The sequence below is a fragment of the Aristolochia californica genome, unplaced genomic scaffold, assembly GCF_029961685.1.
Source record: "Aristolochia californica isolate CCGP_79_NKW_82.1479 unplaced genomic scaffold, dmAriCali1.0.hap1 SCAF_2, whole genome shotgun sequence".
Taxonomy (NCBI): domain Eukaryota; kingdom Viridiplantae; phylum Streptophyta; class Magnoliopsida; order Piperales; family Aristolochiaceae; genus Aristolochia; species Aristolochia californica.
In genome coordinates, this window is record NW_027181881.1 from 48,600,877 (window position 1) to 48,628,231 (window position 27,355).

At 38.2% G+C, this 27,355-nt stretch overlaps 3 protein-coding genes across 4 annotated transcripts; 2 read left to right on the forward strand and 1 right to left on the reverse strand.

The window, feature by feature from the left end:
• Nucleotides 1-441: 441 nt before the first annotated feature.
• LOC137955628 (probable magnesium transporter NIPA3) lies at nucleotides 442-11,926 on the forward strand. 2 transcript variants are annotated; one of them, XM_068802648.1, is made up of 9 exons: nucleotides 442-855; nucleotides 1,771-1,827; nucleotides 4,512-4,602; nucleotides 4,683-4,843; nucleotides 4,966-5,093; nucleotides 5,186-5,323; nucleotides 10,896-10,988; nucleotides 11,246-11,351; nucleotides 11,451-11,926. In XM_068802648.1, the coding sequence occupies exons 1-9, from the start codon at nucleotides 690-692 to the stop codon at nucleotides 11,546-11,548; spliced, it is 1,038 nt and encodes a 345-aa protein (XP_068658749.1). In that variant the 5' UTR covers nucleotides 442-689; the 3' UTR covers nucleotides 11,549-11,926. The 2 variants fall into 2 exon arrangements, with proteins under 2 accessions (XP_068658749.1, XP_068658750.1); XM_068802649.1 differs by lacking the exon at nucleotides 442-855 and having other exon boundaries at nucleotides 1,796-1,827; nucleotides 4,496-4,602.
• Nucleotides 11,927-15,152: 3,226 nt separating this feature from the next.
• Nucleotides 15,153-24,258, forward strand: LOC137955679 (histidinol-phosphate aminotransferase, chloroplastic-like). The gene is made up of 10 exons (XM_068802737.1): nucleotides 15,153-15,513; nucleotides 15,650-15,910; nucleotides 17,153-17,236; nucleotides 18,040-18,194; nucleotides 18,288-18,385; nucleotides 19,405-19,513; nucleotides 19,599-19,756; nucleotides 20,514-20,656; nucleotides 21,161-21,301; nucleotides 23,750-24,258. The coding sequence occupies exons 2-10, from the start codon at nucleotides 15,656-15,658 to the stop codon at nucleotides 23,879-23,881; spliced, it is 1,275 nt and encodes a 424-aa protein (XP_068658838.1). The 5' UTR covers nucleotides 15,153-15,513; nucleotides 15,650-15,655; the 3' UTR covers nucleotides 23,882-24,258.
• Nucleotides 24,212-26,877, reverse strand: LOC137955678 (uncharacterized). Its single transcript, XM_068802736.1, has 2 exons — nucleotides 26,378-26,877; nucleotides 24,212-24,584 (listed from the first exon to the last, which is right to left on the reverse strand). The coding sequence occupies exons 1-2, from the start codon at nucleotides 26,461-26,463 to the stop codon at nucleotides 24,461-24,463; spliced, it is 210 nt and encodes a 69-aa protein (XP_068658837.1). The 5' UTR covers nucleotides 26,464-26,877; the 3' UTR covers nucleotides 24,212-24,460.
• Nucleotides 26,878-27,355: the final 478 nt, after the last annotated feature.

Sequence of the window (27,355 nt, forward strand, 5' to 3'; positions counted from 1 at the left end):
GAGATGCTAATTAGTTTGATGATCTGATCATGGGCCCGCAACATTTTGCACGGTGGGCAGGCGGTTCATTTTGACCCCAAAAAGAACAACATTTTATCCGCATTTTTTTTTTTCGCTTTATTAGTCAGGAGAAAAATGGCCCAGACCGCAAAAACAGAAGGTTAAAAGTTAATTGGTGCGAGATAACCATTGATTGAACGGCTGAGATAGACTTTGAGATAGGATTTTGAGGACAACATGCCGTTTCGTATTGAAATTATACTTTCACTTCTTAAGCGCCGGATACAAAACTGTAGCCCCAGGAGTTATGCCGCCGTAAATACAGACTCGGAAATACAAAACGGTAAAAGTGCGGTCGGCGATGCGCGCTGCGCATTCGGGCGCATTGTAACCAAAGCCCAAAATCCCCTTAAAGAATTTACAAACCAGAGTACGAAACAGTTGCTTTGCTTCGTTCGTTCTACACATCCCCGATCCAGATTTCATCAATTGCTTCGCTTCGTTGGCTTCATATTTTTCTCTGCCTTTTGCCTTGGATCTGCAGAAGAGCACGCGCTATAGCTTCGTCGCTGAGATCTCTGTCTGCCATGGAAATGGCGGACCACTGACTCTTGAAGCTGGCTCGGCCATGGATCATGTAGAATGGACCGTGAGGATTTTGTGACGGGAAGTCAGTTCAGGAATTGGGAATGGCGACAGAGAGTGCTACTGCAAGTTGGGCCCCTTACAAGGGCATGTCTTCGGACAATATTAAGGGTTTAGTTTTGGCGCTTTCCTCGAGTATTTTCATCGGTGCAAGTTTTATAGTGAAGAAGAAAGGGCTGAAGAAGGCTGGGGCTTCAGGAATAAGAGCGGGTAGGGAGATTTTTTTTCATACATTTTTTTTTTTCACAATTTGGTGTTTTTTGATCGAGAACTGAGTGGCGTTTTTTATTCTTTTGGGCGGACAATATTATTTAGCCGACTGAAGTTTTTCATGCTTTTTTTTTCCTCTCTCTGCTTTGAATTGGCATGTCTCCTGTTGTAGGGGGCGAAGATGTTGCCATTATATAATTTTTCTGAGTTTCTACGCCACTGATTTGATTTATCTTCCAACCTGGAAGTATGAAACCGAAATCCAGCTTAGGTGGATGAAATAATTACTGGCGTTCTTACACTGCAATACAGCTGCCCGACCGTTTGAACAGGGTTTTGTCTTCCGTGCTGTGCAGAATTTGTTGCTTGGGTTTATTACTGGTGTGAAAGGTGCTCTAATACTGCTGCCTAAGTACTTTGAGTGGGTGTCATGTTATGTTTTCTGCAGAATATGTTCTCAGGTTTATCTTGCAGAAACTTTTTGGGTTGGTTAGTTATGTGCAATTGACATGCTTTCATGTTGATTTTGGCTGAACTGGACCTATGATGATTTTTATTTTAAGAGCAGAGCTATCAACTGGGAAAGACTAGTTCTTGGATCTGTTTGACAAAATAGGACTTTGGACGATGTCTCATTGTTTGGAAACTGAGAAGGCAATGCCTCTGATACTGATTAGTGTTGTCCTTTTTCCATTTACTGAGAGAATAGGCATCTGATTGTTCATGTTAGTTAAATTTTATTCTTTCCTTTCTTACTTATATATACGACAGTCTTATGTCATATCTCTTTTCTTTATCTTTTATTTCCTATTCATTTGCAAAATCCTTCAGATTTCACTGCACAATGCTGTGATGCTCTGGGGTCTCCTTTTGTTGTGCGATGAAGTTGAAATAAATGGTTGGTTGCTCTTGCAGGGGTTGGAGGTTATTCATATTTATATGAGCCACTGTGGTGGGCAGGCATGATTACAAGTGAGCTGTCTTCCTTTGTTTACGTAAAATGGATTGCAATTTAGGCTTTTTCTGCTATATTTCTTTTTACTATGTATTGCATAACGTGATATTCAGTATGAACTAAAAATAATATTTTCTCTGTTTTTGTTATCTTTATGCCTTTAGTGGACGAGCGCTGTAATTCATGGGCCCTGTCATGCAAATATGGACCCTTTTTTTTAAAAAAAAAAGCAATTTTGATAAATGAGAACCCTAAATAGTCAGATAGGTTTGGGTGTCTATTTGCTCAAGCTTGTTTTTCTAGAATCACATGTTCGTCCTTAATGACTCTAGTGCTACATTTGGTTTGCTTTCAAGTTCCAATAGATAGGAAAATCCATGCATAATGAATGATATACATTACAGTATGATCCCACAAATGTGTCCTTTGATGGTGTCAAAGAGGAGTCGGACATCAACCTGGTCTAAAAAGGAGTGATTTGGTATGATCCAACTTATGTACCATTTGATGGTGTAAAAAAGAGGTCAAACATCTACTTGGTCTAAAAGAAGTGCTTCAGTGGTTCTGGATCTTGATTGATGGTCTCAATATTCGAACTTTGGGAGAAGGGATGTGTAAGAGATTAAGATTGAGTTATTAAAAAATCCACTTAGGACTTCATTGCCTGATACTTCTATAGAAGGTTGACAGTTTAGACAAAATTAAGAACCCATTGATGCAGAGCGTTTTCGAAGATATTTTTTAAATAGAAAAATAAAAAAAATATTTGAATATTGCTTTTGCTTATATAAAGATTTTTTATTTTATTTTGGAGAATGCTTTTTGAAGAGTTTGTCTAAGACTTTTAGTTCTTTGAAAATTTCTGCTTGTGGTGTTGCGGATTATTTATTCTTTTATTTATTTTTTAATTTCATAGCCTACGCTGCAAGAGCATTTTCTGTTAGTGGTGCATTATTTCAATGCAACTTTTTCTGCCTGTGAATGAATTATCTCAGATATTGTTGGAGTTGACTTGACTGCAATGAAGGAAAGTATTACTGTAAATAGAATAAGAGGTCTCTATGCACAATCACTTATTGTAGAAACACAAATTAAAATGCATGGTGATGAACAAGATCTGAACATAAGGTTATGCTGCGGCATTGGGAAAATCATGCTGACTTTTCATTATTTTTTAAATTAATAAGGACTCATATGTGTAATGACATTGTGGATAAATGCAGCTAGGTTTTTTAGTAGTTCATTGATCAATCAATCAAGAAGATCTTTCTTTCAAAAAAAAAAAAAATCAATCAAGAAGATCTTTCTTTCAAAAAAAAAAAAAATCAATCAAGAAGATCTAAAGAGTCCTTAGGAGGTGCTTCATTTGGTGAGAAGTTAGACAAGCCTTAAGATGGTGTGGTTTTGTAAAATGAAGACTATTGACACCATTAAGCTGGTAAAACCTTGTGCAGGTTGAGGGATCTGGAGGTGTGAGGGAAAAGGTGACCTAGGACACGATTGAGTAGTGAAATAGACTTGAAATGTAAATACATATTTGAAGAAATTAAGAATGGAATGGTGGAAAATGGGTGTTGTTGCCAGCCCCATATATCTATAAAAAAAACGCATGAAGAGATTTTTCTCTGTCTATGAATAGATAAACACGATGAGGAAGATAGTTCTCTCATCTGTATATTCATTAGATTTTCTCCTTTCTCAACCAAAAACTTTTTTCTCTCAGAAAAGCTGCTCTCATTCTCTCAAACACACCGTCAAACAATGCCACATGGATTCTCTCAGAAATGTGAGATTATTATGGATATGCTCTGTTGAATTTGCATCTTCCATATGCTGACATGAAAAAGCTCTAGAAAACAGTTTTTTTATATGTAGTTTTTATCAAGTAAAATCGTATTCCTGCAGGAAATATGTGTAGCTAAATAAATTTAAAACAATTGTAATGTGTGTTAGCTACCTATGTTCATCCATATATTCTTTCGGCATTTGCTCATTACATCAGAAATATCTTTCTAAGAGGGGAGATTATATTGGTTGGCTCCCTTTTTGTGTAAATGTAAGTGGAAATAGCTAATGGACTAGCTTTTATTATAGAAAGTAAAATCAATAAAATTTCTGACTTTTTCCTTGTTCTTTTGAATTTTGGTTATATATACGTATGCATAGATGTTTTTTGGGGAAAGGGTGATATCCAATCAAGTCCATCGAAGTTCAATGTACTAATTTAGTCAAATTTTATTTCTCTTTGTGCTAGACTTTTTCTTTTTCCTATGATTTCGTGGTTGGCAGTCATTTGAATTTTTTATTAAAAATTGACAATATTGTATCATGACATTAAGAGAGAGAGATAGAGGGAGGGAGGGATGGAGCATTTCTCAAACAGATATATATATATGTCATGTCCTTTATGTTATTGTGCAATTCAACTGGAGAAGTTTAGGGTTTAGGATGGATCATGTCTCAAACAGATATATATGTCATGTCCCTAAACTGGAGAAGTAAAAGTAGTCTTCTGCATCGGTTGCTATCTTTTTTGTTGAAAGAAAGTAACCTAATGCCTGACGCAAGTTGTGTTTCAAAGGAGAAATCAACTCCTTTATCTAATTCTATTGGCAAATAGATGCCTTATAAGTTGTTTTGGAAAGTGAAAATGTTCTACTGTATGAGCTACATGCTGATTTGCAGATGACTGCTCCAACAGTGATTGTTGGGGAGATTGCTAATTTTGCAGCTTATGCATTTGCACCAGCAATTCTTGTCACTCCACTAGGTGCACTGAGCATAATTATCAGGTATGAGACAAAATGCCTCCTTGGTAGTTTTTTTTTCTTCCTCTGATTGTGGAATATTAATTACTGTATTTTTATGGCAGTGCTGCATTAGCACATGTTATTTTACGAGAGAGATTACATATATTTGGAATACTTGGTTGTGTTCTCTGTGTTGTGGGATCGACTACCATAGTTCTGCATGCACCTCAGGAGCGTGAGATTGAATCTGTGAAGGAAGTATGGGATCTCGCGACAGAGCCAGGTATTTGAGCAAATTCATTATAGTTTTTACCAACTTATGCATGGTTGTCTCTGGGATTCATGCACTTTTTCTTTTCATTGGGGATTTCATGTAACGAGAGTTGGTTTTACATCTCTTTGCAGCTTTTCTTTTGTATGCGGCATCAATTATAGCAGCAGCTATGGTGCTTATATTCCACTTTATTCCTCAGTATGGGCAGACACATATAATGGTGTATATTGGGGTTTGTTCACTTGTTGGTTCTTTATCGGTATGTAATTGTTCTAGAGATATACAAATGGCTTTATAGTTATTCTACTTTTATATATTACCGTCTTATTTAAAACTTCTGTTTTCTGACAGGTAATGAGTGTCAAAGCTCTTGGAATTGCCTTGAAGCTGACATTTTCTGGAATGAATCAATTAATATATCCCCAGACTTGGGCTTTCACCATAGTGGTTGCTGTATGTGTCATAACTCAAATGAACTATTTAAATAAGGTAAAGTGAAGCATTTTATGTTTTTTTTCCTTTTAGGTGATGATGATGAGTAACACATTATAAGATGTATTCTTTGATGTCTGCTGATTCTCTAATGAGTTGTTCAGCCAAGTTAGGGCCATCCACCAACATCCTTTTGTGGATGGCCATGTAACTTGTAAATTATCATCCCTTTGTTTACTCTCTTGTATTTGCTTTCTTTGTTTAATGAAAAGTACTTAGTCTCCAACAAAATCACAACTTGTAATGTTTTATGATTTAGAGGTCACTCTTTTAGTTTTGAAGCCAAAACAGGAAGTGATGGTGTGGCTTTTTATTATATCTTTTTTTTGAAATATTTCTATTATATCTTTTGCTTAAAATGATAAAAACTATAAGTAAAAGATAGCTGTTTAGTATTTGCATTTTCTTGAGCGATGCTACTGAGAACTTTACAGAACTTTTGCTTTTGGATGTTGGTGGGTTGTAAAGCAGACATTATTTTTGTAAATCAGAAATGATTTCTTGTGCTCTTTTAAATTTGTCTAGTAGGAGGTGATAATGTAGGCTGTTCATAAGGTCTGGAGCTATGTCCACAAAGGCGCTTATTACCATTTTATATTCTTCACTAACTGTTCTGATCCATCTGTTGATGAATTTCTCCTTTCTATCATTCATAGTCCCTTTTTGTACGAGATATCTGGAGTCCAATACATTTTGGCTATAGTGGCTAATAAAGACCTAGTTGGTCTATATTGTTGAATAAGAAGAAATTTCACATATACATGTGTTTGCAAGAAATTTATGTATGTATATTTTACCTGTGAAATTATGTAATAAAGGGGATTGAGAGAGAGAAGAAGAGAAAGGGAAGAGAGAAGAGAATAGACAGCTGCAAGGGAGCAAGAGAGGCTCTTGTGATTAGTGTTCAAGTCGACCCCTAATCCTTATATATGGCTTAAATTAAAAAACCCAAGGTACAAAGACAATTATACCCTTATAATTCCTACATTACACCTAATTACATGAAACTTGAACTACATAAGTTCTCGAACATGCTGAATAAGATAAGGCTATATCTAGGTGTATATAGTGGGAAATTACCAAACTACCCTTCACACTACTTTCTAACACTCCCCCCTCAAGTTGGAGCATAAATATCCATAAGGTTCAGTTTGTTACAAAAAGCCCAAATCCATGTTTTCATATGCCATGGTAAACATATCAGCAACTTGATCACCAGATTGAACATAGAGAGCGAGTACTTTCTTATTCATCACCGCATCTTGGACAAAGTGACAATCAACTTCTATATGCTTAGTTTTAAAAAAAAAAATTGGATTTTCAGCAATGAAAATGACAACTTTATTGTCACAGTACATGATCATGGACCCATTGCTCTATAGGTTTAATTCTAATTGATTTCACCCACATTAATTCACTAACAGTATGTGCCATAGCTCTGTAATCAGCTTTGACATTGGAACAAGCCACCATATTCTATTTGATGCTCCTCTAACTTATCAAGTTTCCACCCAAGAACACACAAAATCTAGTAGTTGACTTTTTGTCTAGTTTAGACTCAACATAGTCTACGTCTGAGAATGCCTCTATCTTCAGGTGATCATGAGGCTTAAAAAACATCCCTTTTCATGGGGAGCCCTTCAGGTATTTTAATATCCTTTGAGCAACTTCTAGATGTACCTTTTGTGGATGATCCATGACTTGGCTGACTACACTGACTAAGAATGATATATCTGGATGGTTAGCTGTAACATAGATTACTTTCCCAACTAATCAGCGATATACAATCTTGTCCTTGAGTTCATTATTGTCCTCACTGTAAAGATTATGACCGACTTCCATTTGCCCCTAATAGGCCATTTTCCTGTAACATATCAGTGACATATTTTCTTTGAGTAAGTACAAGTCTTGCCTTGCTTCTAGATACTTCAATTCCAAAAAAATACTTTAAGGAACCCAAGTCTTTAGTCTAAAAATGATGTGAGGGATGTAACTTCACTTCTTCAATACCCTTTGCATCACTTCCAAATAGGATGATATCATCCACATATACTAGTAGGACAACAACACTTAGATGATCTCTTCATAACAAACAAAGAATGGTCACAGTGACTTAGAGAGAATCCATAAGACATAAGAACCTAACTGAATTTTTCAAACCATGCCTAGGGATTTTTTTCAAGCCCATAGATTGCCTTTTTGAGTCTACACACCTTCCGAATTTTTCCTTGAGCAACATACCCGGGAGGTTACTCTGTACACACATCCTCATCTAGGTCACCATACAAAAAGGTATTTTTGATATCAAGCCGAAACAATGGCCATCTTTAGTTAACAACAATTGATACAAGAATGTTTACCAAAGTTAGATGAGCAACAAGTGAGAAAGTCTCAAATACATCAACACTAGGTTTACGTTTACCCTTTTGCTACCAGCCTGGCCTTATATGTTCAATTGAACCGTTTGCTGGTATTTCACCGTGTAAACCCAACGACATCCAACCACGGAAGCACCTAAATGCAAATCACATAGAACCAATGTGCCTCTATCACATAATGCATCCATTTTAGCATCAATGTCTCCGACATAAAAGCAACAATAACACACGAAGACAAGGACAAGGCAAACTTTTTGTACTTGTGAGACTAAGAGTCAAACAAGACAAAGTTAGATAACGGGTGGCTAATGCACTTATGAACACCTTTTTTGAGGGTAATAGGATGGTCCAAGACACTTACCTCATGATCAGTAGACGAGATTCTGGATCCAACAAGAGAGAGAGGGCTGATGCTGGTCGCTCGCGAGCATGTCTTATGGGATACACCTGTAGCGGTTTCTCTCCAGTGGCATCTACGACTAAAACATCCATCTCCAACAAAGTTTGCAATGGTATTAGAGCAAGTTGTATTAGTGCATCGATTAGGACAGTGGTATCAAAGGAGGTTGTATGTGTGGCCAAGGTCCAGTTTGTGTTTCCCAAGTTATTTGTGTGTTGTGGGCTCCATGTGGTAGGAGTTTGTGTTGTGGGCTCCATGTGGTAGGAGTTTGTGTTGTGGGCTCCATAAAGTAGTAGTCTGTGTGCCTGTTACGGAGTTTGTGCCCACGTCTCAGGTCCGTTATGTGTAAGCCTGGACATGATGGGGAGTGTTGAATGGAAAAAACTCTTACATTGAAAAATGAGAAGAAGAATTAATGGATTATAAGGTTGATCCATAGCCTTCTAAATAACTAGTCATTTTGGGATGGAACCGAGCTAAACCCAAAGCCCAACAGAGGTATCAGTGCAATAAGATCTGGTTGCAAGCAAGTGAAGCTTTCTTTGCTCCTCCATTGAAGCTAGCAACCTCTGACCAGGAAGAAATCAAGGTTTGATTGCTATTGGTTGATAACAAATTGATTTTTTGCTACCTTTCTCTGCCATAACACTAGGGTTAATGGCCTATGCTGCTTCTAGAGCAGCCTGATGAGTGATTAGTGCCCTAAAGGGGTTATTTTCTTGGGATCTCTCCCATCTACTTGGTGTGCTGCCTATTGTTGGGCTCAGCTTGCCTGCGTCATCATTGGGTTGGCTAACATCAGTCCTAGTCTTGAATTTTTTTTGTGGGATTTCTAAAGTATTGCCATCAATATTTGGGGTTTTGTGGATTTTTGGCAGATTGACATCCCAATTGCGCAAACCCTAATTTGTCTGAGAAATGGGGCCCATAGTGCCTACGCAGGCTATTGATTTGTGCTAATTTGTGGCTGTTTATAGTTGATATTCTTGGCATATATGGTTGATTGCGGTGAAGTTATCACCCCTTCTAGGGAACATGGAACTTCATACGGAAAAGATTCAATCTTGATTATTTCTGAAAGGTTGAATGAAAAGAACTATCTCAGTTGGTCAAAATCCAGTCAGATTTACTTCAAGGCCAAAAGAAAGTTAAAATTTATTAGGGATGGCTCACCAGTTTCCCTAGATGATGACTGAGAAGTAGATGATAGTCAAGTCATGACCTGGCTAATCAACAATTTTGATTCCAAATGACGAAATCAAATTATGAACTGTGAAACAGCCAAAGAGATGTGGCTGTCTCTAAACGCGTTGTATGCTCAGGATAGCAATTTATCCTATGTATGAGCTATATGCTAGATTGTCCAGTCTCAAGTTGGTTGATCGGTCAGTTACAGGTTACTATAATGAGCTACTTGGTGTCCTGCAGGAGAGAAGTACTTTCCACTCCTTTACTATTGATGAAAGGGAGTTGAGAAGACATCAGGGACAGCTACACGTAGCAAAATTACTGGATGGTTTGGGGCAAGAATTCCATGCTGTTAGAGCATAGTTATTGGCAGATGATATTCCATCACTAACCTGCTGCTTTTCATAGAGTCATGCAAGCTGAAAAGGCAAATTATATCCAAAGGACATAAAGAGATTAAGCAGGTTGATATATCTGCCCTTCATATCTTGGGCAACTCAGAATCAATCAAAGGATGGGGTGGATCCAATAAGGGCAGAGGTAGAGGCTGAGGTGATAGTAGGTCTGACATGAAGTGTATACATTCAGGCCGATCAAACCATTTCTCTGACAAGTGGTGTAAGTTTCGGAAGCCGGCTTGGTCAAATTCTCATCCATGAAAATGTTGAATCCTCTACTGGACCTGTTGTGAATATTGTGCCAGGTTCTGATGAAATGCAGTGATGAAGAAGGAAATAGTCACTCCCTATATTTGGTTTGGTGATCAAGTTGCTGATATGTTTACCAAGGCCTTGGAAAAACGTGAATTTGGGAGTTTTTGTACCATGCTAGAGCTTATGGATATATATGCTCCAACTTGAGGGGGAGTGTTAGAAAGTAGTGTGAAGGGTAGTTTGGTAAATTTTCACTGTCTACACCTCCTAGATAGCCTTATCTTCTTCAGCATGTTTCAGAATTTATGTAGTTCAAGTTTCATGTAATTAGGAGGTGCACCGTAAGAGTTGTAAGGGTTTAAGTGAGTGAGGATATAGTTGTCTTTTTACCTTTGTTTTTGTAAGGATTAGGGGTCGACTTGAACCCTAATCGCAAGAGCCTCTCTTGCTCTCTTGCAGCCGTCTATTCTCTTCTCTTCTCTCTTCCCTTTCTCTACTTTTCTCTCTTAATCCCCTTTATTTCATCATTTTGACAAAACTACCCTTCAGACTACTTTCAAACAAAACCATGTGGCAAGTTCCTAGTGATATTCACCAAATAATGTTGAAAATATTTTCTGTATAAGCTTTTTGTACTGGTTAGACCTCCTGATGCAATTCCAGTATAATATGTTTATACATATGAATATTACCTTTGTTGAGTGATATGCTTTGGATGTTCTGCAAAAAGTCTTGAGCAAAAACTCCTGTGGCACCTGTTTGTGAGAATCGAGGTTGTCCAATGAAGTGAGTTGGCTTTCATTTGTTTGCAGCATCGTTTGGATGATTAGGTTTCTGTGATCATACTGAAGCACATTAGCGAAGCTCCAGTTATTGTTTAATATATCTCTTTGGTTATTTTGTTATATGTGTCTGTGTATTTAACTTTTATATTTTAAACTTAATTGCAGGCCCTTGATACTTTCAACACAGCAGTCGTCTCTCCTATATACTATGTGATGTTCACTTCCTTGACCATATTGGCTAGTGTGATCATGTTTAAGGTAAGCTCAAATTTTGCTTTGCTTTGTGAACCATCTGCAATTTAAACAGGAATGGTCGGATACACTTTTCTGCTTACCCAAAAGAAATCATAAATGAGCACCAAGATTGAGATGTTTCTTGGTCGTCTGTACTAGATAGTTGATTACAATGTGAAGCTTGGATTGTTGATAAGAGAGATGCTTTTAGCCTCTCATAAGGAATATTATTGTGCTTCATCTATTAATTCTATCTATAATTGTATATTCTGGATAATCAGGACTGGGATAGGCAAAGTCCTACTCAAATTGTCACAGAGATGTGTGGATTCGTAACAATCCTCTCTGGTACTTTTCTTCTTCACAAAACAAAGGACATGAGCGATGGTATGTGTTGATGTGGATTTTACGTTTTTTTCTTCTTCTGTCTTCTCTAAGACAGTTATCATGATTTATGAACTAAATGAGGAAGGGATCTGTATTCAGGGAATATTTCATCATATAAGCATGCAGATGAGGACGGCTTTGGTTCAGAGGACATCCCTTTAACACTAAGGTGTCCGGAATCCTTGCGTTTACCATAGTGCTTGTTGTCATGGCCATCTGTTTCTGCCTTTCCAGCTGCTACTGTGGCTTTCGAGGGCCTGAGTCCACACTCGGGTGTTTGGTACCACTTTCTTTCCTGTGCGGTGGAAAGGCCAGGGATTTCAGTCCCGAGAAGGAAGCATTTTACATCTCTTTTACAGCATCGAACGAATACAGGAATATTGGTCATTTTGCATGGGAGGTCCAATTGGCAAGAAAGTGCAAACAGACAAATCAGTCGTCAGCTTTTGTTAGGGTTTGTTCGAACTACATATATAATACAGCACATTCATTCGTTTATGAGGGGGAGACCCCATGTAAGATGTAGTAATGATTAATTTGGCAAAAATGAAAGTTGAGGTATTAATTGTGCTTAATTGTGTCAAATGTGGCATTTTATTTCCTCGAAGGAATTATTTCACTTGTTCATGTCTGGAGCCCTTGTCCTGTTTTCTACTCTTCCACTTCCATCTTCTTTATTGAATTATTATTATTATTTTTTGAATGAAGATGTATTAACTCATCTTCTTAATTGATATTGATGATCTAATCCCTTGACCCAAGTGCAAGTTGGGACATTTGCTTAACTATTTATTATTCATTTATGGAGTGAAGTCAACGACCCTTATGCTGGATATTCCGACAAATAATGACATAAAAAACGGTAAGGATGTTCTGCTCATCTTCGAGAAAGTGATGGGAACCTAATTTCTTATCTCCACCGTGGTGTAGAGCAGAGACCATCCCATCACCAACCCCATTTTCCTCTGCTCTTCCTTTCAGCCATTTATAGCCGTTGCTTTTGGCCAGGGTGGCTGTGAGAGTTTAATTCTCTGTTTGCCTCATTGTTTTCACACTTCTTCTCTCTCTTATGGGTTGTAGCCCCTGTCCGAATGTGGAAGAGAGACTTGTGAGTCTACAGTTCGGCCCGGTGATTCCGGCGGTGGATGAGTAGCCCATTTGCCACGACAACGATTTCGCATATTTGGGGACCCACTTCTGCAACCATATTCGATTTGATTTATACTTCCGACAAGCAACTCCCAACTCCAAGATGTTGAATTGGAGCTCTTATTTAGTTGTTTTTCTCTTAGGCCGAGACGAGAATCTACTCTTGCCGATCAGAGATGATTGAGCAACCCTCTGTGTCCGAGGATTTCACCTTCCCCACAGTCACAGCAGTTATCAATTCTCCACCCCATTTCCGCTCTTCCGCTTTCTCCTCCCCTTCTTCATCATCTTCCACTCCTTTCTGGTTTTTGTCTGCCACCGCTGCTTCTGACACAAAAGAAGAAGGTCGCGGCTCAATACAGGGGACCCTTAGAAGAAGAAGCTTCACCGAGGGAGTAGGCGCCAGGGTGCTAGTTTCTACTGCCACCAGTACACGCAATGATGACGGAGGAGGGAACTATCTTGACGAGGAAGAGAGGATGGACATGCTGTGGGAGGACCTGAATGATGACTTGGGTCATAAGAAGGATGGACAAAGGTCGACTGCCAGCGCCTCGGATCCACCATCTGGATCGGTGCCGGTCTCGGATGCTGTGGCCAATATGAGCGATCTGTACTGCTTGCGGAGGTTGAAGATGTCCAAGAGCGATGGAGTCTTCTCTCACAGAAGAACAAGCCTGCTAGTGATTCTGAAAATCATGAAGAAGCTCTTCTTGCTCCACAACTCCCACAACCCAAAAAGGGTATAACCGTATATGTATATGGATTCGTGATCCGCCTGTGGTACATCCCATCATCAAAATTTAGCACCTGGTAAGTACAGAAAAGTTGATTTGTATATGCGCAACATAAGAGATGAAATTCATGATGGCTGGTTCGATGTCTGTTGAGGAGTCTGTTTATCTTGTTAGAAGATCACCATTTCTTGTAATTTTGGTATCGAGTGGTTGATCTGAAACTCTTACAGTTTTTTGTTTGTTTGATATACATTCTCTTACATCATCGCAACAGCTTGGTTGAGTAGTTGCACGGTCAGTTCCATGACCAACCTCAGACATCCCAAGAACAGTGATGATTTCTGAAACATACTCGGTTTCATAGATCAACACTAATAATCTCTTATGTAAGCACCAATATTTCTTGTATGATCATCCAAAGAAGTCTTGACTGGGTGAGAAAAACTCCTTTCAAATAAAAGGGTACTTGTAACGATAATTAAGGAGTGACACTAGCTAAAAGCTGCAGACAGATTTCCAGAGCGTTGTTCTTTTTATTTCCGTAGCAGAAGTTTCTCTCCTTGTGCTCAACAAAATTATAACAAAAAAAGTTTGATATTTAGTTAGTTATTAGAGTCAATTCTCAACTGTTTCACGATCCAATGGATTTTTTTTTTTTTTTCATTTTGATTGAGTGGTTTGATTACCAGTTCTGGATTATTTCTCATCTGCGTTTTTCTTCCCATCAAATTAGCAGTTAAATGGTGTTTATTAAGAGAGACATTCGATGTCACCAGACGGTAACCGGCCAACCCTGGGTTAATAAACAAAGTAGCCGTCAACATTAAATCCCCGGCTCTGTGATCACCCATGACGAGTGCCATTTTTGCCACATGTTCCTTGGTGGTTGGGATATTCTGTGTTGTCTATTTTAAAACAAATATCCACTGTTATGGGCGCAGTGAGTCACATACAGGCTACATCCTTAGTTCTAAGATAACAATCTATGGACAGAAATTAAATATTTGTATTTGGCTAGGTAATGGTGTCTAAATGGGCGGTCTTCCTTACTCAGTTGGAGGGAGTGGAGGACCTTTCCCTCTATTTGTTTCTTCTCACGTATGGGGAAGAAAATGGACATTTTTCTAAATTACATATTAATCAAATATTTTAAAACAAAATATTTTAAATTACTTAGAAATTACATTAGCTTTGATTTTCAAGGCTGTTTTCAAAATCATGATATCTAATATATCTAAGTTGAAATGTAGTATCTATTCCATATATGGAAAATACAATATAAATTACTTATTTGTATTAGTATGTACAATGTAAAATGTAGAGGGGTAATCAGTGCACAAGGCAACCAAATCAAGAAGAATGATTCTGAACCAAGAAGAACGAACCCTAATTTCCGTCGAATCGAGTAAGAGAGGTTGCAGAGGCATAGGAACGATTCTGAAAATAAAGCCGAAAATTAAAATGAGAAGTATACCAACAATTCAGAAATAATAAGAAGAATAACCATTGATTTTCAGGAAGAAAATTTTACCCTAGTTTCTTTCTAATCGAGCCGGAGAGATTGTAGAGAGGGAAAAGAAATCGCTGAAGGTCGTTGGTGTTGGGGACGGTGAGAGGAAGAGAGTTAGTGAGCACCTGACTCCTTTGAATTCACTTTCCCACCGGTTATACCTAGGGGAAAATGAATTACATTTATAATTTACTGTCCCTCCGACTACGGGTTTTAGCGCATTTTACCCACCGTAAATGAAATAGAGCACTGGCCAAATTAAATGAGATACAGTAGAATCTGCATAAGAGATTTTGCTTCCCAGATGCTGTGATCTTTACTCCATTAATTGTTGGCATAAGATGCGAGCATTGTATTTTATTTATAGTTAACAACTTTTGTCCCTGTTTGTGGAATTGTTTAACATTTATTTGACACTGTCGATGCGCCTTGGTCTCGCGTGAAGTGAAGAATCTTCAGATTGCCTGTTAGATGCTGTCATCCGGGTTGCAATCGTCAGTTCCGTAGAACTAAAACCTTAGATGAGTTTGAAATTTGAACATTGTGGGTCATTCGTAAACGGTGGCGGATGCCCAGTATCACTCCATCTGTACCATCGTCCGTAGAACTGTAGAAGAGGGTGTCTGAAAAGCTCACAGTGCGTCCCTCTACTTGACCGTTTATGATTTCGTACTTTAACCGTTAGGGTTTTGCTGGCTTCTGTTCGTCTCGCCTCCTCTTGCTCTTCCTTGCAGCTCAAATCAGCCGCTCCGATTTCAGCTTCGAGGTATATGGAGAGGAAAAACCAATATCTTCTCCTCGTTTCTGTTTTGCCTTTTCCTTTCTTTCCATCTCTCTTTAAGTTTCATTTTATGCTGTTGTGACTGTTCATGGGTTGCTTTTTGATTGGTGCCTAATTGCAGAATTTGATGGGTCTCGTTGGTGCAAGTAATACTTTTTCTCTGTGTGCCGCTGAGACACATTTCAGCTCCCGCTTAGTTTTCCGCACTAATCAGAAAAGCGTTTGTTACTCTTCCGCACAACGCCATTTCTCTATCCATAACATGGCTTCAACCATTCCCTTGGAAAATGTTAATGAGGGTCGGAATCAGGTCACCGGTGATTCATTCATCCGTGATCATCTCAGAAGATTGTCTCCATATCAACCTATTTTACCGTTTGAGGTAATCTCACAGACAATATTTTAACTTTTCTGCAGACCCGGTATGAACTGTTTTATTGACTGTCGTGCTGGCTTGTACTTTTGCTATTTCAGTAAAAGCTTGTTTCCCTGTTATCCCCTCGATAGTTTCTTAGTAACTAATGGTAGATAGTATAAACGACTAGCTGCATTGTTTTTAAGATGCTGAGGTTGACTATTCTTTTGCCATTGTTGTCCAATTGTGAATTGAGCTCCTTGAATATCTGTTGGAGTCCTTCATACTTTCCCTGTTGAAGGTTTTTATTTTTCCTTAACGTGTATGCATTGGGTTCACTAATGAATCACATGATGCTTTTCAGCTCACGTTGAAACTAGTAATAAATCTTAGAGATGTGAAAATTTCCAATCTCGTTTACTGTGTACCTCCTATCATATTTCTTTTAGGATGTCAAGCTAATCTTATGTTTCTGCAGATCTATGGCTTGGGCTTGTAGACACTTATTTAGTTGACCCCTGATGTTCACCAATACATCTTTTTAACTGAGTGCTCCTAACCCTTTACGTGTGCCGGAAATGGGAAAGGGGTTCATTTACTACATGAGTTTATTTATTTTCTTCTAATGATTTGATTTGTTCCATTATTTACTCTGGATGAGGGAGAGGGGGTTAATTGCACAGGAATGTGAGGTGGAATTTGCTCCATTGGAATTCACTTTCCTAGCAAAGTCAATTCCACTTCTCATGGATAAAGGAAAAGCTTGTTCACAACTGGTGAAATGTCATTAGAATTATTCAACTGATTGAGATGGCTTGAAATGTAACTAATCACAATCTTCAATTTTGTTTAGAAGATCAATATGGGCACATGCTTTTTACTTCATTACCTCTAACACAAAAAGGACTTCACCACATGGAGATCATCCTGGAACCATATTTGCTTTTTTCTTTAAGTGATTGCTTTCTCTGTGAACCACCCTTATGTCCATTTTTATTGGCTATTTGTAGAAAAACCTAGTTGATTGTATCTTATGCTTTGAGTCATGAAAAGGAATCAGTCATGCATCCATTTGTTCTTAGACCACTGGTTGCATTAAATGATGCGGGTTTTTTTTTTTTTTTAATAAAGAATGGTGTGGGACAGATATTATGAAGTAACATGTCTGCCTAATTGTGAAGGACATATGCACATTTCTTGCTAATGGTTATCTGTGTGTCGTTTGCTTCCTTTGCGTGTGAGTCATTTATGTAATCCAATTGCATGCAGGTTTTGTCAACCAGGCTTGGAAGGAAACCTGAGGATATTATCAAACTTGATGCCAATGAAAATCCTTATGGTCCACCTCCTGAGGCAAGTTCTTCCTATACTTTAAATAGAAAAATCCTAAAAGGTGCTATTTCTTATTTTAAAATTTAATAGCATTTGAAAAATTAAATAAGGGCTTGTACTAAGATTATGTATTTTAGAAGTGGCATATATGTTGACAATTTTCACTTATTATTTTGGGTCTCAAAATGAATAGGATGTAGTGAAGGATTTCTCATATTCTACCTTCTGATTAATACAATGGACCAGTATATAGTTAGATGCCCTGATCATCAAACTTATTAGGTTGAACCTGGTTCCATCCCAAAATGACTAGCCACTGAGGAGGCCTATTGCTCTACCTTATAACCCATTTTCTTTTCTTATGACTTCTTTACTTCTCAATATGGGACTTTTTCCCACTTCAAACTCCTGCTCACATCCACGCTTACACATAATAGGCCTGTGACGCTCATCTCATGGAGCCCACACAACTCAAATAACTTGAGGAACACAAATTGAGCCTTGGCCCACACACCCAACCTGCTTTGATACCACTATTAGGTTGTGCCTGGTTCCATCCTAAAATGATTAGCAACTTAGGAGGCTTGTTGCTCAACTTTTTAACCCATTCACTTTTCTTAAAACTTCTGAATGTGGGACTTTTTCCCACTTTTCAAAACTGTTGTAACTAATGAGACCAGTGCTTTACAAACTTTTCTGCAGAAATTTTACATGTTCTTTTGGTAATATTTCTTTTGGACTAAACTCTCCAAGATTGCATATAAATTAAATATTCTTATAGTCTTTATATTTTGTTCTAAATCCACTTCTCAGATTGTCTATAGGTAGCTGAAGCTTTGGGAACAATGAAATTCCCATATGTCTACCCTGACCCTGAGAGCCGCCTTTTACGAGCTGCACTTGCTGATGACTCGGGGCTTGAATCTGAGTATATACTTGCAGGGTGTGGTGCAGATGAACTAATTGATTTAATCATGAGGTCCATAACTGGTTATGTTGTCTTTTCTTTATTTTGGTTTACTATACAATTTCTTAAATGAATTAATTTGGATTCTACATTGACCTGCCATAGATGTGTACTTGATCCTGGAGACAAAATTTTGGACTGTCCTCCTACATTTACCATGTATGAATTTGATGCTGCTGTCAATGGAGCATTTGTTATCAAGGGTATGAAACAGTGTTTCATTTCCAAAAGTAATTACATTTTTGTAAAGGACTGTCTGCCACCACATCGCCTCTATTTTACTTTAGAAAAGGACAAATACCTTTAGTAGTGATTTTCAAATGCCATTCTGTTTCCTGTATTATACAGGTTTAAGGTCCTACTAGTTTAATGTAGGTAATAGTCCTTATGTGGAACCCATCTAGGTAATAGTCTTTATTTGGAATCCATCTAATGGCTCCTAGATTAAAAATATGCGTTTATCGTGATTCATGCATCTGTAATGAGGGATACAGATAAATGTTGTCCTCTGGATAAACTCTAAAATTTGGATCTGTACTTTATAATATGATACTTATTGGATAGGTTCCACATCAGATTTACATAAACACATAAATGTGTTCTATGGTACCTTTAAGGTAAGATGCATTATTTGAGTCTCACATAAGATATATGATCTCACATTAAGCTAGCGGGGGAAGAGGCTTATATGATAAAGAGACATATTGACCTTTCACTAATGGTATTTAACATGGAAGAGAACAAGAGGTTGCATAAACTAGGCTTTAAAATGCTATATTGTGCTTTTCTAGATGGTGGGTTTAATTTACACATATTCTTTTTGTTTATAGATCATTTGTCATTGATTGGCCTACAGATGTGGTTTGAATGGTGCTTATTCATAGTGGTGCTTCATGTCTTCTATGACTGTAGTTTGATTCTTGTGGAACTTTTTGTTTCTTAACATTACGGTTTTCTTGAATCACCTGCCATATGCAAAGATGACTTGTATGGTTTCATTTTTATAGATCATTTGTCCTTGATTGGCCTACAGATGTGGTTTGAATGGTGCTTATTCATAGTGGTGCTTCATGTCTTCTATGACTGTAGTTTGATTCTTGTGGAACTTTTTGTTTCTTAACATTACTGTTTTCTTGAATCACCTGCCATATGCAAAGATGACTTGCATGGTTTCATTTTTCTAATAATCCAGATTATTTATAATTTCTACCTATTTTAACAGTTCCTCGCCGATCTGATTTTAGCCTGGATGTTCCTCAAATAGTTGATGTTGTGGAACGAGAAAAACCCAAATGCATATTTTTGACCTCTCCAAACAATCCGGATGGAAGGTGAAATCTCTATTTTATTATTAATTTCTGCTCTTTGTTGTACATAGACGAAACAATGACATTACTTCTTCCCCCAATCCTGCAGTGTAATCAATGATGAGATTCTTTTGAAGATTCTTGATCTTCCCATATTGGTTGTGTTGGACGAAGCATATATTGAATTCTCTGGAATGGATTCCAGGATGGCTTGGGTAAAGAAACACGAAAATTTAATTGTCCTCCGAACATTTAGCAAAAGAGCTGGTAAGAGCAAGTTTCTTTGATCATTGAATTTTGAAAGTATTATAAGCTTCATTGTCATTGGGGGGTTAATGCAACTTTGTATGCATCTTCCTGTAAAATGTTGTTCAGATTGTTCATTTGGTGGCTGCCTCATAGAGGTTACTGTCCAAAGTCATACTCACTAGATACAGCCAACTACCATTTAGAGTTAGAAGAGATTTTGTTAAAATTGGGTCCAAGGCCTTATCCCAAAATGACTAGCCAACTTAGGAAACCTCTTTCCCAACTAATAAACTCATGATCTTTGTACTCACTAATCCATGTGGGACTATTCCTTAACACTCCCCCTCACGTGTAGACCATCTTTTGTGGCTCTACAAGTGGATAATTTAGGAGTAGGCAGTTTAGGTGTAGGCCCTCTTTTGTGGCTTTACAAGTAGATATTTTCACATGGCATTAGAGCAGGTACTCATATGTGGGCTTACACTCAATGGTGTATTTTAATTACAATCTGAAGTATGGTGGTCCAAAATATTCCGGCATGTCTATCTCTGCGAACTCTAATAATCATAATTATCAAAAGCCTTGTTTCAACTATGTTGTTGATATATGTCTTTCCTCCATTCTGATCTATCTCTGCCAAAAAAAACATTTTCTAAAGCTGAAATTTCTGTTTGTCATTATATTTCAAACTTCTAGATGTCTACAAAGGCAGCTTTATTTATTTATTTTTATTTAAAAAGGAAATAGTGCTTAACATCTTCTGGTGTGGAATCAGGTTTAGCTGGTCTTCGTGTTGGATATGGAGCATTTCCGCTGAGCATGATTGAATACCTTTGGCGAGCGAAGCAACCATATAATGTCTCTGTTGCTGCTGAAATTTCTGCTTGTGCAGCATTGCGGAACCCCACCTATTTAGAGGTTTTTTTTATGGTTTATTTAGTTTTGGTTAAACTGCTTAGGCATAGGCTATTCAGTTGTACCTGCTTTTGATATATTTTAGTTCAAAACTGATTTGGCAGTTTATATCCATTGCAAAAGATACGATTACTGCTGTAGTTCAACAAAAAAAGAAAATTGTTGATTGATTCTAGAGGATAATGATTACTTTATGTTCTTAGATGCTTATTCTCTTAAAAACTGCTGTCAAACGTGGCCACTCTACTTTTACCTACTTTTACCTACTTGTCATTCAACAAATAGGCAATTTATGAGCAAGCTGACAAATCACTGAATTTCCATTTATTTGAATGTTACTGAATTCTATTTTTCCTTTCAATTTCCGTCATCATCATTTTTTTTCCTTTCTTTCTAGCAATCATCTAGGCTACTTAGACGACATCTTTTTCCCTATTGTAGGTAACTTGCTCAAATGTGATGAATTTTTTTCTAACAATTTCTTTGACATGTGCCTATTCTAATCAGATGGTGAAAAATTCATTGGTACAAGAAAGAGAAAGACTCTTGAACCTCCTAAAGGAGGTCACTTTTTTGAAGCCATATCCCAGCTATTCCAATTTCATACTTTGTGAGGTTACATCTGGAAAGGATGCAAAAAAACTGAAGGTACCAAGATTTTCCTCAAAAAATGACATGTTTTAAAAGATAAAGATCCAGTGAAATTAGCAATATTTTTTCCATTTTAGTTCAACCTCATATATTCACAATCTTTGTCCTGCATTCTTTGCTGTGGAAAAATGATCAGTCTGGTCATTTCAATTGTGTATTTTGAGGGAATGCTCCTCAATTAATTGTTTCTTAATAAATCTCATCATTTTAAAAAAAAAATGTGTATTTTGAGGGATTTAATTTGCAAGTGGTATTGAGCTGAGGAATTTACTGACACTTGCATTACCTTTTTTGAATCAATAATTAAATCAGTTCACCAAAAGAAAGGGGTAGACCTTGTTATTTTTATTTTAAGTTTTTTGAAAAGGTGTCTTTTATTGCTTGAAGATGGGCAAGGAGACCCTTATGTTACAAGAGGGAGGGAGTTCCCAACAACAAGATATTGGCTGGAGATTCCCTAGGCAAGAGAGTCTGCTACATCATTGGCAGACCGAGGAATTTTCTGCAATGAGACATAAGTGAGCATATGAAAATCAAAGATTTCAATGCATGACGTAGAACACTTGGTGAGCCCCCTTCCAGTATGAGAGGGGAGGTGAATGACCTGTGGTGAAGTTTCTACCTTGAAGTTGGCACAGGTTTCAGCTTCATTTGAGTTACATGATCCAGTAGAGCCTGAATAAACACAGAGGATGCTGCTGCCGTTGTGGTTTCTATAGCCCCTCGCACACTGGCCAGGCAAGGATTGCCCATGGAGCTTCCATTGAAGTTCAATTTTAAGTGGCCAATAAATGGAACCAGCTTGCAGGTATGCAATGAAAGGGGGCTGAGAATGATTCTACAATCATCCAATGCCTCTTGGTAATGGAGCTAGGGAGAGGAGGAAAACCGTTTTTTGGTGCTACCCGAGGTAAGGGTTAGATGAGTAATCTTTTCCATGATGCTGCCTACTGAAGAAAGATGCACGGTAAATGTGCGGATGCTTCTTTCCTACCATAGTCCCCAAAGAACAGCTCGCATAGCTACTTTCCAGAGTATTTTAACTAGTGCAAGAAGGCCCCAAGAGTGAGATTGAGAGAGGAATTCTGAGTATAGGAGAGAGGCATAGCCGTCTGGATGCCAAACTACTTAGGACAGCCCCTGGACCTTGTGGCTGAATGGAGAACAAAAGGTCCCCTGGTTCTTCTGCAGCATCACTGAGCTTACAAAGAGATTTCACTACAGGACATCCCTCTTTTGGAGCTTAGCACACGTTAGGATCATCTTGTGTGCTTGGCATTAGATGAAGTGAAGTACCCTAAGGGGCCCATCAGTCTCCAGCCAATTTGGCCTGAGGTTCAGCTATGGTTCCAATAGATTTGAGCATAGGGAAGCCGTTGTAAAGACCCAAGGAGTCAAGGCTCCATATATTGTTCTGGCTTAATCTAGACGGCTCCCAGCAGTAGTAGGAGCTCAGAGATTTCCACTGCTTCAGCATCATTGAAGGGCATTTGAAACTAAAGTTCCAATCATAAGTTTTCCCATTCTCTCAAAAAAAAATCATAAGTTCTCCCCCTAAAGATTCTGCATTACTGAATTGAGCCTGATACGTCTTGGACTAGATTGATGGAATATCTTGGGAATTGGGTGCTCAGGCGGGATAGGCCCAGCCATTGGTCAGTCCACAATTGGACAGAGAACCCTGCCTGACATTGGTGCATGAATTGTTTGGAGAACTCTCCCCTTGCTTTTACAGATTTCTTTCCATATGCTAGATGCCCTTCATGGAGTGTTGTTTGGAACCCTGCACTGCAGATCGAACCCACCCATGTTTCCCATTCAGGACTTTTCTCCAGTGTCCTTTGATATGACGAAGTGCCACAACCGTTTTGCAAGGATTGCTGTGTTCATTAGCTTTAGCTTTTTCAAACCAAACCTCCTATCTGATCTTCTTTTACAAACTGATTCCCATCTAGCCGCAGGTACCACAATTTATCTTCAGTAGCCCAGTGGAGGAATCTCCTCTTAAGTGCAACATTCATCAGGGGTGGACCTCGTTATTATTGTTTGTTCATGTGCGGGGTGTAAGTGCTGGCATGGTGCGGGCATGGTGCGGAAACTTGCAAAGCTTGCCATCAATACCATTCAGAAAAAGCTCTACTTTTTGAACCATTGACCATACGATATGATCAAGTTCTTCACGGCTATTCTTCAAATATTCAAAGTGTCTTTCTTTAACTAACAACAGTATAACTGCTAGAACACCCTTGCTATTGTTACAGCTTCTTCCCATATTTCTACTCATTGTGCACATTCTAACATATATGCAAAAAGTAAATAATTAAAATATATGGCTTTTAGGGAGTTATAAATCACATACGTACTGATGCTGAACGATGAACCCTGTTTATTGAGCCTGGCCTGAGTGCATATGGCTGGAATTGACAAATTCATTTTTCTTTGCAGGAGGACCTTGCTCAAATGGGAGTGATGATTCGGCACTACAACAACAAAGAATTAAAAGGTTATGTTCGGGTGTCTGTTGGGAAACCTGAACACACCGATATCCTGATGAACTGCCTAAGACTGCTCTCCTGATCCTCTTCCTATAAAAGTAGAGGGCTTGTTGATTACTTTATCCAACCGGAGGCTCCAGAATAATACAATCTTCCACTCAAAGATCGGAAGTGCTAGTTGCAAGATGGGCTGTCCGTAGATTTTCTGAAGAGTTCGATTCAGATTCTCGTTAGAGAACTAGGAAACTAGAGTGAATTCAGTGTTAACACTATATTGTGTGGAAGGCATTAATCGTTGAACAATTCAGGCGGAGAATGAAGAGTTGTATTTCACCGGAATACCTGTTGTAGGGAATGAACTTGGATTGTACGTAAATTGGAAAAACATAGTTCACTTCGCAGTCATAGAACTTCTACACCACATCAAACAGGTGGGGAGCCATCAGCTGAACTCCACCCCAGGACATTGAAATTTCACTTGAAAGAATACCAAATGATTTATTAGCATCACAAATGCAGACAAGATAATATAAATCTCAGCAATTAGCGTTATTGAGCTTTGTCAAGTTAGTAAAAAAAATGATTATTTACAACACATCAGCAGATTCAGCTACTCAAAACTAGCAAAGCAGAGATGCATGATGCACACCATGTTTCCAGACTATGCTTCCACCTTTTCTTTCTTCGAGCGTGTTTTAAGAAGTCCTGATAAAGATGCACAATGAGTAGAGTTGTACTGACATTTCTCACAGCAGGACTGCAGCAGTTCAATGACTTTCAGGCACCTGCAACGATTATTAAACCCCAAATTTGTGAATTGAGTCATATGTCATCACTTACAGTACACTTCAAGTTCATAAGTGAAGTCTCAGGCACACAAACATGACTTTTATGGCAGATATTTGTGAAGAAGTCTCAAAAGGCTCCTTTGCCAATTCACTCAATACAAAGCTTAACAGAGATCATGCACCCAAATATACAAAAAGTAAAAAAATGCAGTGAGGAAGGGGCTGAGTATTTCAACGACAGTAAAATGCAGATTTTAATGCATACATTCTAAGAACATCTCACAGAATTGGCAAAGATACCTTCAGGGGTGAAGTAATAAACAGCTTGCTACTTCATGATTTGTATGTTTTAAGTATTTTTTTAATTTATCATTTCAATACCTGTAACAGAATTCAACGTCTATATGGAATCTATTCCTCTACTTTGTAAGGCACCTGCTTATAAATAGAAACTTCTACAATGGAATGCATTCTCATAAGCACAATAATCATATTACAATATATATGATAGATTCACATTTATACAAATTTAAAATGACAGATTATGTGACCCACTCCTTTCCACCGGGAATTTTTTACGATGAAATGGTTATGTTATAAGAGTATAACCTGCATGTGAGAAATTCCTAACATCAGCCCTGTGGTCTTTGAAATGCTAAACAAATGCCTTGTGGTTCTGAGAGATATGAGCCTACTACCACAATCTAGGTAGAGGATTGGATGGATTTCTCTTAAACAATGGACAAAAGAGACTGCCTACAGAGAGTAGAGACTTAAAAGTGACATGAAGAACCTTTCATTTTACATGAACTACACAGAGATCTTTTCAAGTTTTTGGGGTCACGCAACTCTGGCGAATCACTTTTCGTAAGGAAAGTTTGAAAGAACATGCAGGAGATATGTCGAATTTTGACCAAATCAGAAAAAGTTCTTCATAACTCTGGCTACAACAGAGTAAACAAGTATTCACATCAATCTCAACAAACTATAGTCCTTGGTGAGCAATGACAAGACTAGGAAAATCGTAAGAAGAATCAAATAAGTCATTCATATGAGTATTCCAATCAATATTAGGTAATGTTCTGTTTTCTCAAGTAACATTGAGAGGAAAGAGCAACGGTTTCTATACGGTGCTTGCCTGAGTAACCAAGACCATGAACAACTTTTGTCACCTTTTTATTAAAGAATAGAGTGAGCCTCCAATAGTTTCATGTGGGCTAAAAAAAGTGATGTCAAAGAAAACACTGGCGATCTTCTGAGTGGAAGAAACGTATCAAGAATTTAAATTCTGTAACAAAATCATGAGAATCCTCTTTATCATTCTTTTGACAGAGTAAGATTGAGTACTAGGATTATAGAATGAAACAATCATAACCTTGAAAGACAAAAGACGAGATCGTCTTCATCCGATTAAACAACAGAGAGTCTTGTCCATCTCCTGCACTCGCATTCAATACAGATTAACTCGTACTTTCGACTAATTCACCGAGTTCTGGGGCTCCAACAAGTACCGGTGAAAAATTAGACAACTGATATACCCAACCAGACACGTACTAAATCTTTAATCTAAACGAGCACATTAAGCACAATAAAATTTGAAAACCTCTTGTTTACGAAGAGATTGGACAACAGCATGACCTAGAAAGAAAACGAAAATCGCGAGAGAGTAAATGAAGAGCACACACAAATGTAAATTTCGTAAGCTACTTTTATTTAACAAGTAATTAGCGGGGGAAAGGAGAAACCAACAGTTTATCATCTGGGTGACTGGACCAGACATCGTAGCGTACCTTTGGGGGTTAAAATTGTTTTTGGTGAGGCAAGCCTGAATATCGCAGGCTTCTTTCTTGCACGGCTCTTTGCTCGGTTGCGGCATCTCTGTCGTCTCTTGGTTTCGTTTCAAAACTTCTCAGACGCCAATGTGGGAAACGCTTAACAAGCTGCAGACGACGTTCACAAGTGGGAAGTGTCCCTCTGCGCGCGTGACTTTGACGCCTACAACTCCCGTTCTTCTGCTGCTTCCGCCGTGCCCACGAGGCCATGACCGTGGGAAACACTAACCGCATCAGCAAAAGCCCACTTCACCCCGATCTGGCGGTTTTAGCACAACCAATTGAATATCAAATAAAACTGCTTAGAATTTGGACGCTGGCTAATTCTCTGTCCGATCAAATATAATGGAAGTCATCAATGTCAACGTATCAGATTCATCGTGGATTGAAGAGGATTGTCCTGGCTCTTGCTCCTGTTTCCCCATTGAATATGGAACTGTTTTCTAATTGCTTCTATGATACAATTAATACGATCAAATTTAGCATATCAATTCATAAGGCTAAAAGTCATGACTCGTGTCACATATGTAGAACCATGATAAATAATGAACGTGTCTTTAGTGCATCCTCCCCACTTCTTCTGGCGTGAAGGAAGCGGCTTCCACTTCCCTCTGTCAATGGCAGAGGGAAGAGTCGTCAAGGTACTGCTCTTAGTGACAAAGCAACCTGACTAATTGCCCTAGGTCAACTGTTTCATGATTAATAAATCAGATTGGTCAATTGAAGTTTATTAAAAAGAAGGGTTTCTTTTATTATATATTAAGTCAATGACATAATCCAATTGAACCAGATTCAATCAACCAGTTCTTTTCCATTAAAGCCTTGTCAACCTTGGGCTCTTGCAGGCTGATACTTCATGCATGAGACAGTGTAGACCCATTTTTCTAAAGAAACTTGTGTTCAACTGTAAAGCCACTTTTCCGCCATTTTCTATTC